This window comes from Ascaphus truei, chromosome 1 (assembly GCF_040206685.1).
Source record: "Ascaphus truei isolate aAscTru1 chromosome 1, aAscTru1.hap1, whole genome shotgun sequence".
Lineage (NCBI taxonomy): Eukaryota > Metazoa > Chordata > Amphibia > Anura > Ascaphidae > Ascaphus > Ascaphus truei.
Window position 1 is genome coordinate 468,366,062 of NC_134483.1, and position 18,222 is coordinate 468,384,283.

At 43.2% G+C, this 18,222-nt stretch overlaps 1 protein-coding gene across 1 annotated transcript in view; it reads right to left on the minus strand.

Moving 5' to 3' along the window:
- Positions 1 to 826: 826 nt before the first annotated feature.
- Positions 827 to 18,222, minus strand: part of OCIAD1 (OCIA domain containing 1) — a 29,381-nt gene continuing 11,985 nt past the window's right edge. The window contains exons 5-8 of the mRNA XM_075566720.1: positions 13,708 to 13,831; positions 5,837 to 6,033; positions 4,298 to 4,450; positions 827 to 1,123 (exon numbers count right to left, since the gene is read on the minus strand). Coding sequence (XP_075422835.1) covers positions 1,086 to 1,123; positions 4,298 to 4,450; positions 5,837 to 6,033; positions 13,708 to 13,831 — 512 coding nt within the window. The 3' untranslated portion in view covers positions 827 to 1,085. The remainder of the gene's footprint in view (positions 1,124 to 4,297; positions 4,451 to 5,836; positions 6,034 to 13,707; positions 13,832 to 18,222) is intronic.

Genomic DNA, 18,222 nt, shown 5'->3' on the forward strand with positions numbered 1-18,222 from the left:
TAAATCTACAGGTGGTAGTTGTACTGTGTTTACTAATTTATTTTCATTTTAAATATTTCATTTCTACCGGATAAAGGAAATATAAAATAAGGAGAACGTTCTGCATCACAACATAACATAACATGACAGAACAGAGTAAAAACGAAGATCCTAGTCTAAACAAATACGGTAACTAAAAGAAAGAATGGGAGTCACAAGCAAGCTATGATACAAGGGTTTGAGTTAAATGGTCGAGATATTAGATCAAGACCAGTTATAAGTTCGAAAAAAGGAAAAAAAAAATGGGTAGAGCAAATATGTATTGAACTATGTAACATTATACCATAACCTATGTTATGCTACAATGTAATATTTTTAAATGCATCTGTAAACACCCTCATAAAAAGATACTTAAAAAATATATATTTAATTTCTCTAAAACGGTTCAAGCAAATGGTCTGAAAATCTAGTACAAGTTGCAAAATAATAAATGTAATGTAATTTTTCCAAAATGGGGGCTGCAGCAATTTGATTGAAATTTATGGCAGATTTAAGCTAGGATGGCAGAAAGATACCGTTACATGTCCAGCAGAATTGGGCAAGGCATTTGGCCTGCGGAGAGAGAACACACGAACAAAAAAAACAAAAATAAACCCAAAGTGGCCAAAACGTTTAGTTGATGTCTTCACTTCGCTCTTCCAAAAACCAAATCCGAATTAATATCATTTACGGCTAAGAGCAGCTTTTGAACATGTCTTTATTTCCATTTACTTGTATTTATTTGCCCCTTTTCAGATGATCATTGTATAATTTAGCATTTATATAAAAAAGTTCGCATGAAAATCACTTACAAAAAAATCAAACTTTAATGTGCTGAAAATATAGATACAGCTTTCCATTGAACAGATCCATACATTTTATAGTTCGTCATATTGCCTTAGTACATCGAAGGAATACAATTAAAAGCAATTGCATTTAAAAATTAATAAGACTTTTATAGTCAATCATTTATTGACAAAAGTTGCTTCCATAGAGTTATTTTTTATTTATCTCAATGCTTAACACACACAACTTGGGGTGGATTTCTTGCATAGTGAATTCCGTTTTCATTCTTCCACAACATCGCCATACTTGTTTGTCTTAACTGAATAAAAAAAAGAAACAGAAATATAAAAGCTTTACAATGTGAATTCGGCTCTTCTGCTCACAGTATCCGTTTCCTCTCTTCCCATGTATAAGGGGGTGTAGACTTCCACACATATTACTAAATCAATCTATCGTAGGCCTGGAACAAGCTCAGTCCTAGAGGGCAACCAATAGGCTACGTTTTCAAGCTCTAACAATTCATTCACGCGGCTGTAATTATCAACAAAATAAGTTGTGTAGCTTAGTGTTGCCCTGCTAATCTTGTGTATTGGCTGCCCACAAAGACTAAACTTGGGGAAGCCGGTATAATGTATTTGCAGACCGTTCAAAACGAGTGGCGGTGTGCAAGGCAAGACATTATTTCCCTCACCAAGAGGAACAAACCACTAACTAAGCAAGAGATGAGTGAGCGTTGTGACACCTAAATATTCACAGACTAGAACCCTTAGTTGGACCTCTGGACTTTAAGAACATTAGATCCCTTGCAGGCTGTAGTATATATCTATATCCACACCTAGTTACGTTATGGTGGGTACAAAATAAGTGACGAAAACCCTCCATAGTAAAGCATATAGCAAATGGAAATATTAGATGCATGCAACTATACAAAAACCAAACTGGATCAGCACTCAAAAATAATAATAATAATAATAATAATGAAGGACTTGCGTTTTGATTTATGTCTCACTAAGTTTCTACTTTAATGTATCAAAAAAGCAGCCTGATGAATGGGCCAGGGGGGCTTGAAACATTGCTCTATTGTGCACATATAACAGTGTATGTCTGCTAACATTTCAACGAATCAGGCCCTACAGGGCTCCGTACTCTCCTCCTCACAAGCAGTTACCCATCCTGCCGAGCAAAACGTACAACGGACAAACAACAAAAACATTTCTCCAGAGAGGGAACCTTGCCCTGGCATGGGGGACACAAGCAGAAATGGAATGATCGGAAATCGGTAAGAATAATTACAGTTCTCTCTCTACGTCCCTCCTGTGCCGGTACAAACGAATGGGGATATACCTAAGCAAATCCCCTTCTCTGGGTGGGAAGAAAAACAAAAGACCACCAATCAAGAAACATAAATTCAATACTAGAGAGAAAAAGAAACTCACAAAAGCGTGTAGGGCATCAAAGCTTCTGTATGCCGCCACCGAGAGCGCAGGCTTCGAGTAGGCCGCCACCGAGAGCGCAGGCTTCGAGTAGGCCGCCACCGAGAGCGCAGGCTTCGAGTAGGCCGCCACCGAGAGCGCAGGCTTCGAGTAGGCCTCCACCGAGAGAGCAGGCTTCGAGTAGGCCGCCACCGAGAGCGCAGGCTTCGAGTAGGCCGCCACCGAGAGCGCAGGCTTCGAGTAGGCCGCCACCGAGAGCGCAGGCTTCGAGTAAGCCGCCACCGAGAGCGCAGGCTTCGAGTAGGCCACCGCAGAGAGCGCAGGCTTCGAGTAGGCCGCCACCGAGAGCGCAGGCTTCGAGAAGGCCGCCACCGAGAGCGCAGGCTTCAAGTAGGCCGCCACCGAGAGCGCAGGCTTCGAGTAGGCCGCCACCTAGAGCGCAGGCTTCGAGTAGGCCGCCACCTAGAGCGCAGGCTTCGAGTAGGCCGCCACCAAGAGAGCGCAGGCTTCGAGTAGGCCGCCACCAAGAGAGCGCAGGCTTCGAGTAGGCCGCCACCAAGAGAGCGCAGGCTTCGAGTAGGCCGCCACCCAGAGAGCGCAGGCTTCGAGTAGGCCGCCACCCAGAGAGCGCAGGCTTCGAGTAGGCCGCCACCCAGAGAGCACAGGCTTGGAGTAGGCCGCCACCCAGAGAGCGCAGGCTTCGAGTAGGCCGCCACCCAGAGAGCGCAGGCTTCGAGTAGGCCGCCACCCAGAGAGCGCAGGCTTCGAGTAGGTCTGCCACCCAGAGAGCGCAGGCTTCGAGTACGCCACCACCGAGAGCGCAGGCTTCAAGTACGCCACCACCGAGAGCGCAGGCTTCAAGTACGCCACCACCGAGAGCGCAGGCTTCAAGTACGCCACCACCGAGAGCGCAGGCTTCAAGTACGCCACCACCGAGAGCGCAGGCTTCAAGTACGCCACCACCGAGAGCGCAGGCTTCAAGTACGCCACCACCGAGAGCGCAGGCTTCAAGTACGCCAACACCGAGAGCGCAGGCTTCAAGTACGCCACCACCGAGAGCGCAGGCTTCAAGTACGCCACCACCGAGAGCCTGAACAGAGTATCATACAACAGAAGGTAACCACAAAAGTCTGTTTACATTTATTAGCAGGAGGACTCTCCACAGAGGATCTGACAGATCATATAGATCGTATAGAACAGAGGTGCGCAAACGTGGGGGAGCGTCGCTTACAGAGGCCACGTGCTCTTCCCCACAACATTTAAATGAAATGCTAGGAGAGAGCAGGAGGCCTCTGTAAGTCCCTTACCTTGTCTCTGGCGGCGTGTCATCAAGGAAACGCGGCACCAAATGCCGCAGCGGCGTCACATGACATCGTGACGTCAGAAAACGCTGGAGAAAAGGTAAGTGGGTGGGGGGCGTGGGGCGCGCAAGCAGGGGGGCACAGACAAAAAAGTTTGCGCACCCCTAGCATAGATCACAGAAGGCATATCCTGCCTTTTGGAATCATGTGCGGCCTGTTTCCATGCCCATGGCCCCTACTCTCCGGAGTGGAGTTGCACCAAACAACTGTAGCGAAATCCTCCAATTGCAGCGAGATCCTTTTCAGGTAAACAAGAAGGTATAGTTGCCACTGAATAACACAATGCAGGGGGCATACTTCCAGCACAATGGCTAGGATCACGAGCAAGCCGACAGATGCTTGGTTCCCACTGGCCAAACGAGAGCATCGTGGCATTTTGGGGACTTCCGAGCAAATGCTGTCCTTTGCCTGGGAATAAAGAAGCCTGCACCAAGACGTAGCAGAAAGATAACGAAAGCTGTGAGAAGAGAACCAACCCCTTGACAGGGAGGACAAAAATAACCGCTGCGATGAGAGTAGGGAGCATTTTTGGGGGATCATTGATCCTGGTTCGTTGAAAGTTTGTCCTACTCCTAACTGGTTAGGGCTTACTCCCCATTCATTTCTACTGGCATTGGAGTGGCGTAGCAAGAAATGGGGTTTACAGCATAACCAATGCTTTGCTTTTACTACCCGCGGCTGTGTTAGTTAGTACAGTACCAGCTCTCCTGGGAGTCCGGTCTTGTGAGGGTCTCGTAGAAGTTTCAGTCTTTTGCGTCACCGCCATCTCGTATGTCTCCCTGTTTCTGCTTCTCAACTCGTCGTACGTAAGCGCTGTCGCTTTAGGATTTTCCTCCAGAAAAGGCACGGGCTCTGCAAAGTAAGTATCATGCAAAGCAAAAAAAACCCCTCAAAGTCAAAGAAAATAACCCTCTTTGCGTTAACACGATTTCAGCAGGGTTTTAAAAAAGGTGCAATCCCAACTAGCTGGCCAAAGAACAAACCATGCTAAAAGCAAAGATTTGACATTTTGCTTCTCTGGAAATTAATTACAAATTGCCTCTACTAGGCGCCTCTAAATTGGGAGGGTTTGTGAATCAAAAAGAAAAGGAAGTCCACAACACCTGGGAACCATGGATAAGTTTAGGAACCTCGCCACCGGACTAGACCCAAATATAAAACATAACCCACCTCCCCTCACCTACCCCCGACACTGGTAATAAAAGAGGATCACCCCAACACCTCCCCCCCCCTCTCCCTGAAACCTGCCTCCCCCCCCCAATCCACCTTATGTCGTTCCCATCTATCCCCCCCCAACCTGAGTCTCCCCCTACCCATATCTTTCTTGACACAAAACTGAGAAAACGCTTTATTGAGATTGTCTCCATAGAATACAATCAAGTCAAGTTATTCCCATACGATTGTTAAATACTGTACTGATTGTAACCCCTGAATGTAACAACTTTTATCTGTCTCCAATAAAGGAAAAAAGATTGTTAAAAACAAAAACAAAAAACAAAAAGGAAGATGAGCTCTGGCTATGTTACCCTTGTTGAAGACAAAAGGGGAGTTGCCAGAGAAACTCAAAACTCTCCCATGTAACCTAAACATGTCACTGTCACACTTAAGTCCTAGGAGGGATTGCACCTTTACGTTAAAAAAACAAAGCAACAGCACGGACTTCAAGTCTACAAGAAATAAGAAATTCCACCAATTAAAATGTTTACAGTAAAAAAACATAATTTTACTGAATACAAAACAAAATATTTAAAATGAAATTAACTGAAAAGAAGTAAAAAAAAGTTCAACCATTCTTTTCTCTACACACCCTTTATGTTCCTTTTTTTGTGTGTGTATATATATATATATATATATATATATATATATATATACACACACACACACACACACACACACACACACACACACACACACACACACACACACACACACACACACACACACACACACACACACACAGTACAAGCTTTTCTTTGGTAACCACAGATTACAACCTTATGTCATAAATCCAAAAACTCCCACTCCTAACTGGATACATCAATAGCGATTACGATATTACTGTGATGCACTAGGCCAGGAGTGGCCAATTCCAGTCCTCAAGGGCCACCACCAGGTCATGTTTTAAGGATATCCCTGCTTCAGCACAGATCGGAGTGCAGTCTTTGACTGAGCCAGGTATATCCTTAAAGCTCAACGGTGGCAACCCCTGTACTATGCAGAGGCACAGACCCACAGTACCTGAAGCAGCATGATCAGTTATTCCAGTAGTGGACGATTCGCTGAGGGAAGCACTGAATGGGACAGAGTCATGCCCGGAGTCGTACTGACTTGGATACACATTAGAGAGAGGTTCTGCCGCAGCTGGAGCAGAACGAATGAGAGGTGAAGCAGTCACATTGTCGGCATCAGAAAACTCTGTGTTGCTAGCTGGAGATCTGAAAAGTTAAACAGAGAATACCTGAGATGTTGTAATTAGAAATCACAGCCGAAGAAGACTTTCATAATGAAAACTCAGCAACAGGATTCAATGTATAACTAAATGCAAACCTCCCAGAACTGGACTCCGATACAGATTTCCACGCAAAACATCACAAAGTACAAGGTAAGCAGATGTACACATTTCTACAAAACATCATTAAAACATATTGAAATCATTCCAATAAAATGTACTGCCAGTCACAACCCCACTCAGGACAATGCTCTAGCTAGTTTAAAAGTCCCTTGTAAACGTTTTGCGGTAATTCACATATTTCAGGTGAGCGAGAGAGCAGTGGACTGCCATGTTAAAACGAATGGCAGTGATGTATTAGCTCTGATCTCAGTATGGATTTCTTCCTATATGATATAACATGGACCCACCTATACGTTTATTACTGCCGCATTACACAGCTTTTCAGCACAGCCTGGGTTAAAGACATGCATAGCCAGTAAACCTGCTCACAGCTTTCTTTAACCCAGGCTGTGCTGAAAAGCTGGGTAATACGGTAGGCATAAGCTTATAGGGCTCCATGTTAAAAAGTGGACAAGAAGCAAAAAGTGACTCACGGTGCTTATTTGCATGTCATTACCCAGAGGCCCTGGCTGCAGTGGAAGCACTGTATGCTAAGCCAGTGGAGTGCAATCTTTTCCACCTGCGCTCCCCTGCCGGCTGTCCCTTCCCTCCTAACCTTGGCTCCGGCTTTCTGTCGTCATGACACCGCGTTGCCATGGCGACACGTCTCAAGAAGCCGTGTGAGCTAAGGTAAGTGAAGTTTACAGAGGCCTTCGCCGCTCTGCCGCCATTTAATTTAAATGCCTTCAGGAAGCGCGTGGGGCCTCTGTAAAACCTGCGACCCCCAGTTTGCACACCCCGTGCTAAGCTATAATGTGGAAAGACAGGGTGCAGACCTGTGAGATGTGTGAATGTGCTCACAAGTGGCATTTTTATCTGCTATTCCTATATGACAAAAATGCAGCGATTTAGAATGCCAGGTTCTCTCCTTTGCTAAATGTTCCTATTCATCGTTCAGCGGGTGATGGAGGCCCCTTTAACACAATGCAATCTTGGATCCATTTGTTTTCTATGGTGATAACCGAAATGGGATAGGATTATAAATCGCACATAAATGCATTTCTTGACAAATACTAATGCTTATGATAAAAACCAAGTAGGGAGCACCGCAGTAATGTCACAATTACATAAACATATTTCTCCATTGTCTGCAATTTGTGTCATAGTTTATTATCTAATGTAGTTCACACAGAGGGATCCACGATGCTGGATTTGTGATACCATAATGTCCACTATGCCCCATTAATAAAAAGCAACGACTACAAATTCTGTTTGTTTTGTGTATGAATGGTTTGGCAAAATGACATCATTTGTTTTGTACATACAATTTTTTTATTTTTAAGTAAACGATCTATCTTGATTGGCCTACGTGTAAAAGGAAGATCACCTCCTCTGAGACAGGAAATGATTATGTTATGCATTTCAATTGCTATGCAACAAGGTCACATTTGACATGAACTCACCATGGTATGCAATCAGAAGGGAGAAGAGAGGTTTATAGTGCAAACAATGACTCTTCCTGCTGCCTACTTAAGTGCTAATTAGGTTAACCCTTTTATTCCTTCATTGCACTTGATGGTATAACAGTCTTTCTTTTTTATATGGTTCACAGTTGGCATTTGCAGTTGTTGTGGGGGAACTGAGACACTTTGAAAAATACTACACAAGTACTGGGTAGTACTGTAATTGGTTATATGTACAGTGTCGTCAGGCAAACAGCTGCTTTTAGGTGAATGTGGTAAGAGGTAACAGAATAGCTGTGTGTGTGTGATCAGCTGTTACAGGGAAGAGGCCTCCTCCAAATCATTGATTTTGGCACCTACAGATTACAGGATATCATGGTGTCGCTCTTACTGGTTCCATGGAGTGAAGACTCCTTGTTTTAACTGCTCTTAAATGTGTGTTTTTTTTTTAGCATGTTCTTGTATAGCGCTGCTAGTTTTCCGTAGCGCTTTACAGAGACATTTTGCAGACACACTCCCTGCCCCGTGGAGCTTACAATCTATTTTTTTGGTGCCTGTGGCCCAGGGAGATAAAGTGACTTGCCCAAGGTCACAAGGAGCCGACACCGGATTCCCCTGCTTCAAACTCAGTGCCAGTCAGTGTCTTTACTCACTGAGCCGCTCCTTCTTGTTGAGTTCTATTTATAACAGGGGTGCTCAACTCCAGTCCAAAAGGGCCAACAGGTCAGGTTTTAATGATATCCCTGCTTCAGCGTAGGTGGCTATTTTACTGGCTCAGTCTTTGACCAATTCTAACTAAAACAGCAATCCTCCTTTTAATGTTGCGTTTGTGCAGTGTATTGGGAAGGTTTCAATTTTATGGCATCGAAATACCCAACTGTGGTCACTTCTCATATAACTTCTTATGGGTGATATCTTGGATTTTTGTGCGTTGAAGAATTTGAAATTATTTTTCGACTGAGCCACCTGTGCTGAAGCAAGAATATCCTTAAAACCTGACCTGTTGGTGGCCCTTGAGGACTGGAGATGCCCACCCAATTTAGAAGGTACTAAATTATCAAATAAATTTTAGACTCCAATAACGCTGTAAAACTTACAAAATCAATTAAAAATGTTTTATAAGATGCAAAAATCCAATATTTCATACATCAAACTAAAGCTGTCTCACATTTTAATCTGGTCTGTAATGTTACATACGCCTATAACATATTATTTCTTACTGTGCATGGAATATCTTGTACATAATGTATAACCCTGCTCACTTAATGTAACTACAGGCATACCCCGCATTAACGTACACAATGGGACCGGAGCATGTATGTAAAGCGAAAATGTACTTAAAGTGAAGCACTACCTTTTTAACACTTATAGATGCATGTACTGTTCTGCAATCGTCATATACGTGCATAACTGATGTAAATAACGCATGTGTAACAGGCTCTATAGTCTCCCCACTTGCGCACAGCTTCAGTACAGGTAGGGAGCCGGTATTGCTGTTCAGGACGTGCTGACAGGCGCATGCGCGAGCTGCCATTTGCCTATTGAGCGAGATGTACTTACTCGCGAGTGTACTTAAAGTGAGTGTACTTAAACCGGGGTATGCCTGTATGTATTTGTAACCATGTATTATCTGTCATCATAACTCTGTGCCCAGGACATACTTGAAAACGAGAGGCAACTCTCAATGTATTACTTCCTGGTAAAACATTTTATAAATAAATCAGTAAATAAGGTGCATCTGGAGTTTGATACAAGCACACACAGAAATAAGGTCAAACAGTACAAATGTAATAAAATGTTGCTGTATATTTCTAAGGTTAAAACAGAAAAAAGGAAAGTTGTGAAATATTCAAAACATCTGCTTTGAGCAGCTGTAATTCACATCTACAATTCAGGTAGTAGTTGGTTGTTTAAATAACCTCACATTGCAAGGACAGAAAAGAAGAGAATCTCTGCTCCATATCGAACATACAATAACATCCCTTTTTTAGTATAGTGACCAGCTTCCAGCTCTGAAATCTGAGATTTCCTTTCTGTATCCTCCAATTGTTTTAGATTTTTCATTACAAAATCATTTTGGTTATAAAGAGCTGTCTACCCCCCCTCCCCCCCAATAAACTTTTCTCCCTGATCTATAAAAAAACAGTACTGTAGCCCGCAGACTTTCCCACAAAGGCCCAGATCCACACAAGGGTGCTAAGCTTTAGCAAGTGGGACGTGTGTGAACAAAAACAGACAGACCATTTCTTTAAAAAGAAGAAACAATTATCACAGCACGCGTTTTTGGTAGGGTTTTTAAAAGAGTGCTTTATTTTACTAGGTCTGTTCTCTGTTTTTCTTTACATTTTCAATGCTAGTGTTTCAGGTCTTCATCAAAAAGAGACGTTAGAGCAGTGCTTTTCAACCTTTTTTTTGTTTAAGGAACCTTATAAATCACATTTTGTGAAACCCCAACCCTCTCTAATAGTGCGTCTGAGATCAGATGCATTGTAAGGAACCCCAACCCTCTCTAAGCAAACAAGACACGCAAAAGCCCAATATTACTCTGACAATCGTCACCAGAATTCCAGCTAACTTCTGGAAGGTCACCAACAATATATTCCAACCTTCTAGCCATCAACAACCATATATCAATAAGGATGATATTACTCTGATAAATCTCACCGACATTGCAAACGCATTCAATTAATACTTTGTGGGGTGTGCCACTTCCCGATTAGCAAAGCGCAACCCGAACTACAAACATGAAGCTCAACCTCGGAAAACACCTATAACCTCACCCTCTCCCAACAGTGCCCACAATTTTCAATTTGTCCCAGTATCTGAAGAGTGAAGAGGAGATTACACAAGTGCTCCTCAAATTAAAACTAAGCAGCCAATGTGGACCTGACATACTGCAATCAAAGTTCCTACGACTCCGTGCCCCAGCCATTGTCAAACCGCTTTGGCTACAGGCCATACACCCAAGACTTGGAAAACTGCCAGAGTTGTCCCAATCTTCAAAAGTGGGGACAAAAACTCTGTCTCAAACTACAGGCCAATCTGCCTTCTCCCAATAGAAAGTCATGGAAAAAGTGTCCACTCCCAATTAAGCAATTACTACACCAAGACAAAGTTCCTAAGTCAATTCTAATCTGTCTTTCACCCAAAACACTCCACAGCTACTTCAGAAGCAGCGGCCGTTATTGAAACAAATCATGGCGCCGTTTTCATGTGCGCTGCTGTACCCCACGCAGCATGAACGCGGCCAATCGCTGCAGGCACACGTGTTTATCGCAGTTGCTTTGTTTGAATTTCATGGATTGTGTGCAATTAAATGCAATGAAATGAATGAATTGTAATGTGTACAGTACTGTGCTACTGTGTCAATTTCAGGTGTTTAAAAGCCACAACACTAAAATGCCATTTTATGCACTCGCGTCTTAAGGCGGTACGGTTGGAAGAAATTCCGCGCCATGAGTATTCCAAGGTATACACGGCGTGATTTGTTTAAAAAAATGGCCACTGCATCTGGACTCTCCTAAAAGTTTTCAATGAGATCCAATGTGGCATAGAACTGGGACAACTTACTGGTGCAATATTCCTAGATATTCCAAAGGCTTTTGATGTGGTCGATCATGTTATCTTGTTAAACAAGCTCCAGTGCTCTGGAATAGGGAAACATGCTTTAAAGCAGTTTCACTCCTACCTATCAGATAGATCCCAACATGTGTCTATCGGGCTCTAACTCCAACCCCTTGGAGATCACATGCGGTGTCCTGCAAGGCTCTGTTGTGGGGTCCCTACTCTTTTCAACCTTCATCAACGATCTACCTACAGCTTGTATGGGAGCTTCAATACACATGCATGTGGATGACAATCTTATATGTACAGAGCTCTAGCCTCTCTGACCCTGGACACATATTTCAATCTGATTTTGAGAGACTTGAAAACTGGATTTCCCAAAATAAACTTGTTTCTAAACAAAAAAACATGGTTTCTAAAGCTACCAATGACATAGCTACAGTCAATCTCTATTACCTTCCTAGGGTCTATCACTAGTTTTAAAAATCTGGGCATATGGTTTGACAACCATTTAACATTTGGGTTGCACATTTTTACCCTGACATCCAAAACCTATGCCAAACTAGGTGTACTTTATAGGAACAAATGCTCCCTAAACCAGCTGGTCAGAAAGCGAATCGTACAGCAGATGCCAATACCAATTATAGACTATGGAGACATAGTATATGGTACAGCACCCTAAACTAGACACCCTCTACAACTCAATATGCCACTTTGTCCTCCAATGTAACTACAACACACCACTACGAAATGCTCAAAGAACTAGATCGATAATCAATTGAATCTAGGCGCAAAGTTCATCATGTCTTGCCTTCAAATACTTCCTTCAAGCTACCCACTTACCTGAACAAGCGCCTCAGCCCTGCCACACGCAGCACTGATCACCTGAGATCTGACTCCAAAAGACTGGTTATGGTCCCACGGTTCAACTAAGAATCCGGCCGCTCCTTTCTCTGACTGTGCCCCTCACAACTGGAACAATCTAACAGAGACTCTCAAAGCTCTTTCACAACTGAGGCCGTCTCGCATTTTAATCTGGTCCGTAACTGTTCCATACGCCTAGAGCAGTGGTGCGCTAACTGGGGGGCGCTAGATTTTTTTGGAGGGGGTCGCAGGCAGTTGCAGAGGTCCCGCGCTCTGCCCCAAGTGCCGGGGGACTGCGTGAGTCCTCTGCAACTACATTTACCGTGGTTCAGAAGCTTGGTGTCAGGCGTCAGCATGGCAAAGCGGGGTGTCAAATGGCGTGAGGGTATGTGACGTCATGATTGACGCGGAAACGCGACGGCAAATGCAGCGGGTCACGTGACTCAATACGACACCGCAGCGCCAGGGGGGCGCTCTAACTTGAGAGCAGGCAGGGGGAGCCCCGCAAATAAAGTTTGCGTGCCCCTGTCTTAGAGCACAGATTATCTTTAACTGTTCATACAATTAATATATAATGTATAACTTTGTTAATTTAATGTAACCTTGTATTGTTATCATAACTGTGCCCAGGCCATACTTGAAAACGAGAGGTAACAATGTATTACTTAAGTAATAATCCCCGAAAAACAGAGCATTACAGGCTAATAATGCCCTGGCTGGAAGAATTGAAGGTCAGAGGCGAAGCTGAGGGACTTTAACCCAGCCAGGGCATTATTGGCCAGTAATGCCCTGTTCTTCAGCGATTATTACTATTACCTCTACATCCACAAAACACACACCAGCAGCCCCCTCTCTACACCCACTGCAGACCCCCTGTAAACCGACACACTGCAGACACACACACTCTGCACACCCCTCCTTCAACCCACAAAACACACACACACCAACAAAACAGATTCTCCAGCCCCCTTTACACCCACAAAACACACACCAACAGAAGAGACACACACCAATAAAACACTCTGCTGGCCCCCTTTACACCCACAAAAAACACAACACACACACAAACCTTTCCCCTCACTCTCCTGTGCGGAGCTCTCTGCAGGCAGGAAGGGGGAGGAGTCAGTGCCTGGCTGCAGGCAGGGTGGGGGAGGGGTCAGTGCCTTGCTGCTGCCTCCTGTCCAATCACCTCCCCTGTCTGAGTGCTGATCTCACTCTTTGTGAATGAGAACTGAAAGCGGATTGGCTGAAAAACTTGGTAGGGTGCCAAAAATTCCGGGCCATTACTCAATGAATAATGCCCCGAATTTTAACCAGAGAGCAGGGATTTCAATAATGCCTGGAATGGAACAGCTTTAGCCTATAATTCCTGGTAAAACATTTAAGAAATAAAATAGTGTGTCCGAGATCAGATGCACTGCAAATTCGTCTTTATTTGGTGCCATTTTCAAATGACCTGAAAATGTCAGGAAACTTTTTGGGGATGTATGGGGGATTCAAGGGTTCCTAGGAACCCCAGTTGAAAAACAATGAGTTAGATAAATGAGTGCAAGCTCACATCCACAGCCTATACAGTGTAAGGTCTCCCTATTTTTATGCTCCCCTTGAAGACAAATAACACTTTGTTATGCCCTACACAGAAGTGAAAGTATTTTAGTTCATCTTACTGTCCCGGTAGGCGTCTATGTCGAAGAGCATCTCCCAGTGGAGAATTCTCCAGTCTCTTGAACTTTTCTTGACAAGTCCTCATGTAGGAAACTTTTCCTGTCAGGTATCCACATAAGCCAGCAACTGTAGTATAACAAACAAAAAAGGTAAATCATAGGAAATAATACAGCTAAGGACAGATTCTGTTTTTAATAGATACTTTAAAAATAAATATAGTCAAAATTACAATATATATATATATAGTCAAAATTACTTCACAAGTGATCTATATTACTGGCACAAGACTAAGTTAGGGGAAAAGATTACTTTATTGCATCGCAAATGCACACAGGCCCAACATTTCGGTCCCCAGGGTGTAATATGAATCACTTGTGATCTACTTTTGACTCGCTTATCCCCTCTCCATCCACCATGCCTGCCTCCTTGAAAATGTTCATTATCCCCTGTGAATCCGGCCATCTTGTGTATGGATAGATAGGATGGGTGGATGGGAAAGATGAGATAGATGAGACACACGTGTAATAATTTAAAAAAAAATGATTTAAAAGATAAGGATTGATACACTAACAATACAGTATCAACATCCCTTGAATAATCTTGAGAAGCCACATTGCAATGACATTGACGTATGGACTCAGAAATCCCATTGCCAGCAGAAGACAGTGGTATCTGGAAAGCATCCACTTTCTACAATTCAGTCCCAAGGAGACCGATTTATGTTTTAATGTTATTTTTACACTAGGATGGTTTAAGGACTACATTCATTTTATTTATGAGGATGTCTCTGATGCAACCGTCTTGTTGCACTTCACTCTCCATCTTATGAGCCTCCCACTTCTCTAATAATTGCTCTCAAGTAGAAGGGGACATTTCCCTTTCTATGACCCAAACTATCATTGTACTTTAGAACGTAGGGAATGTACAAAATATAAATATAAATATATAAATATATATATATATATTCAAAAAGCGGGGGAAAAAAATGGGGGTAGGGGAGGGAAAGAAAAACCTCGCATCTACTTTTGCACAATTCACGCCACCATAAGCCAAAGAAAATATGTTGTTTACTTTACATAAGTAAGGTTTGGCGGTGCTCACGGGTTGTAAGTAATATGAGTGAAAAGAGAAAAAAGTAACCCGTATGGGAACACTCAGGTATGCAATTGATATATTTAGTTTATTTATTTTGACACAGTGCAAAAAAGGATGGATAAACAGTACATGATAAAAAACACTTAAAAAAGAGACTTGGACCCCTGTCACGGGTGCTACCCTTAAACACAAGTGAACAACACTAGGGAACGATTCAAATTGTCAACCCTAAACATGAAAAGGATGGTGACTCAAAAGACACTAGGGTAAATCAAAGTAAATCACAGCAGGTTAATGGGTTCTCAGGCACCTATACAAGGCTAAATAATACACACTACACACCAAAAAATAGACTGATCAAAATATTAATGACAGTCTCAGAGCGTCCCACATCTACATGAGCATACAGTGTATATAACCAATCCCAGCAGAGTGAGTATGTCACTTGTAGGAACAGGTGGTTAGATGGATTGAAATCCCTAGATGTATAGAGCAATAAAGTGTGTAAATAGCATATATAGGAAAATGCCTGATGAACGCCTATTGAATAACCAGGTGTTTGATGTCAGTATCCCTAATGAAAAAAATGAATGAAATGTCACAGTCCAAAAAGATTAATTGCACAAGTTCAGGGTAGCATAGTTACGTGAACCATGGGTCAGGGGTCCTGCCTAGCACCCCCACTCCGACGCGTTTCGTCCAGAGACTTTGACTAGGAGTGGTGAGGGAGCTGAAGCTGGAGACTGTTTATGTAGGATTATTTTTCGCGCCAAAATCGGATGAGGGCGGCAGCAGCTGCAGGTGCTTAAGGGAATTACTTCTTGTATGCAGTGTCTGCGTGTCAGACTGGCACGCATAGTGTCCGCGCGGGTAGTCTGCGCATGCGTGGCTTGTAAGTGCTAAGTTCTACAATCATATCTGCTGCGCATGTGTGAAATGCGGCCTGCCCCTCTCCACGCCTAATGTGCAAGTACACAGGGCTTCACGACACTCTAGTAGTGCGTGTTAGCTTGGATCGCACATCGCGCATGCGCGCTGAACATATCAATAGATCCAAGCGGTTCTGCACAGTGACGCCAATCAAACATAAATGTGGTGGCAAAAACAAATTTCTATTATCACATATATGCAGGATATTGATAGAATCAATGTAATTGTAGTACACAAATGTTAGACAGGACCGCAGCAAGCATGATTCAAAACGAAACTGGGGAGTACCACAGAAAACGCCCATGTCTGGCCATTATAACAGCGCTCCCTAAAGGAAAGGAGGCTGCATTGTACTTGATGTTGTCTGTTAGTAAGAGATAGTGACATCAATGTGTAAACAGTATGTTGAAAAATGTGTCATCAACAGTGTGGACACTACATTGATAACGCCACCCTGCACCATTCAAAATTAATTGCATATGGATATATTGCGATGAACTATAAACCCTCAATAATAGGGCCAAATAACAAAACACAGCCAACCTTGTGTGATACAGAAACAAGGGGGAAAGGAAATGAAAAACATGTAAATCATGTATCCATGTGGTCAAAATTTGACGGAGTCCAGTCAGTAATGCTTGAGTCCATAATGTCCAAGTAATTTCTCTTCATAACTCCTGAAGTGTGCCAAGAAAGTTTAGACCAGATATGGCCAAACTGGAAATGTTCTGACATCCACAGTTAAGGTCAGCGCATGGAGGTGAATTCCTTCCGTGTAGTTGCTGATGACTTGTAGTGTCTCTGGGTTGTATTAGTCAATGGGTGTTGTCCAATGTTATGTAGTTTATGGATCATGTAGAAACTTGATTACATGGGCATGACGTCTTTGGAAGATATATTCCGAGATCCATAATTGATATGGCTAGTGGTCAGGAAGATCTCTAGCTTGAGCCTCTCAGTAGCATGTAGTATCTAAAAGATTAAACAAAGTACATGCAGTAAGTGCACTCATCAGGTTGAATATAGAGCATTTTACCTATATACAGGCAGAGTTTGAACAGTATATTACAAGAACATGGCGTAGCCAATATAGTCATTCAGACCTTTCGGGATCATTGAGTTGATTTGTGTGATCCACCTGGTCTCTTTTTTAAGGAGAGTTTTTTTCCAGGTCGCCTCCACGTATGCCAAGGGAGACTTTGTCAAGCGCAAAGGCCCTTAGCAACGTAGTGTCCGCCGCATGTTTGTTCAAAAAGTGCCTAGCGACACTAGTTATTTTTTTAAAACCATCAAGGTCCCTTTGCGCATTCTTGATGTTCCTGACATGTTCTAAGACCCGAAATCTAAACTCTCTTGTAGTCATGCCTACATAAGGCAGATCACAAGGGCATAGGATACAATAGATCACCCCTTTAGATTTGCAGTTAAGCATGGAGCGAATTGTATAGACATGGGTCTTTTGACTATTTGTGAATGTTAGTTTGTTTTCCATATGTTTGCAAGCTGAGCAGTTGGAACATTTGGTGAACCCTATGCGTGGGGTAACGGACAAAAAGGTTTTATCAACATGTGGGATGTAATGACTGTTGACTAAGGTATCTTTAAGATTTGGTGCCCGGCGGCTAGTCATAGTGACTTGTTTCCCCAGGGCTTGTGCCAGGTCAGGATCAGTCATTAACACCCCCCAATGTTGCTGTAAAACCCCACGTAGTAGTGGCCATTGCTGATTAAAAGACCCCACAAAGCGGATGACTCTTTTATCTTTTGTCTTACGCTGGGGTTGTAAAAGGGAGGTACGGGTCTTGCGCAAGCTATTACGGTACCCTTTCTCTACCATGGTCTTACTATAGCCTCTTTGTAGGAATCTTAATTTCATTTCCCTAGATCGTAAGTCAAAGTCATGAGTTGACGAGACATTTCTCTTCAGTCTGAGAAACTCGCTTGTGGGGATACCTTTCACTTGGTGGGGGGGATGGAAGCTTTTGGCATGCAAGATCGAGTTTGTAGCGGTATGTTTCCGAAAAATGTCGGTACATAGTGCTCCACCCTCGCCAATACTGATTGACAAGTCCAAAAACTCAATTTTTGTTGGACTTGACTGAAACGTCAGTCTGATGTTTAGGTCGTTGTGGTTGAAGGCATCGATAAACGCAGTAAATCCACCGGCATTGCCTCGCCAGAGGACAAGCACGTCATCGATGTACCTCAACCACAACAGGACATTTTGTGTGTATACAATATTCACATCAGTAAACACCACCTCTCTCTCCCACCAGCCCAAGAAGAGATTGGCATAGGAGGGTGCACAGGTCGCACCCATTGCAGTTCCTCTCTTCTGCAAATAGTATCTGTTTTTAAAGATGAAATAGTTATGGGACAATATAAAGTTCAGCAGATTAATTATAAGTTCAATCAGGTCACCTGCAAGATTTTGCATAGACAGGTAAAATTTTGCCGCTTTTAAACCGTCTTTGTGATGGATGCATGTGTAG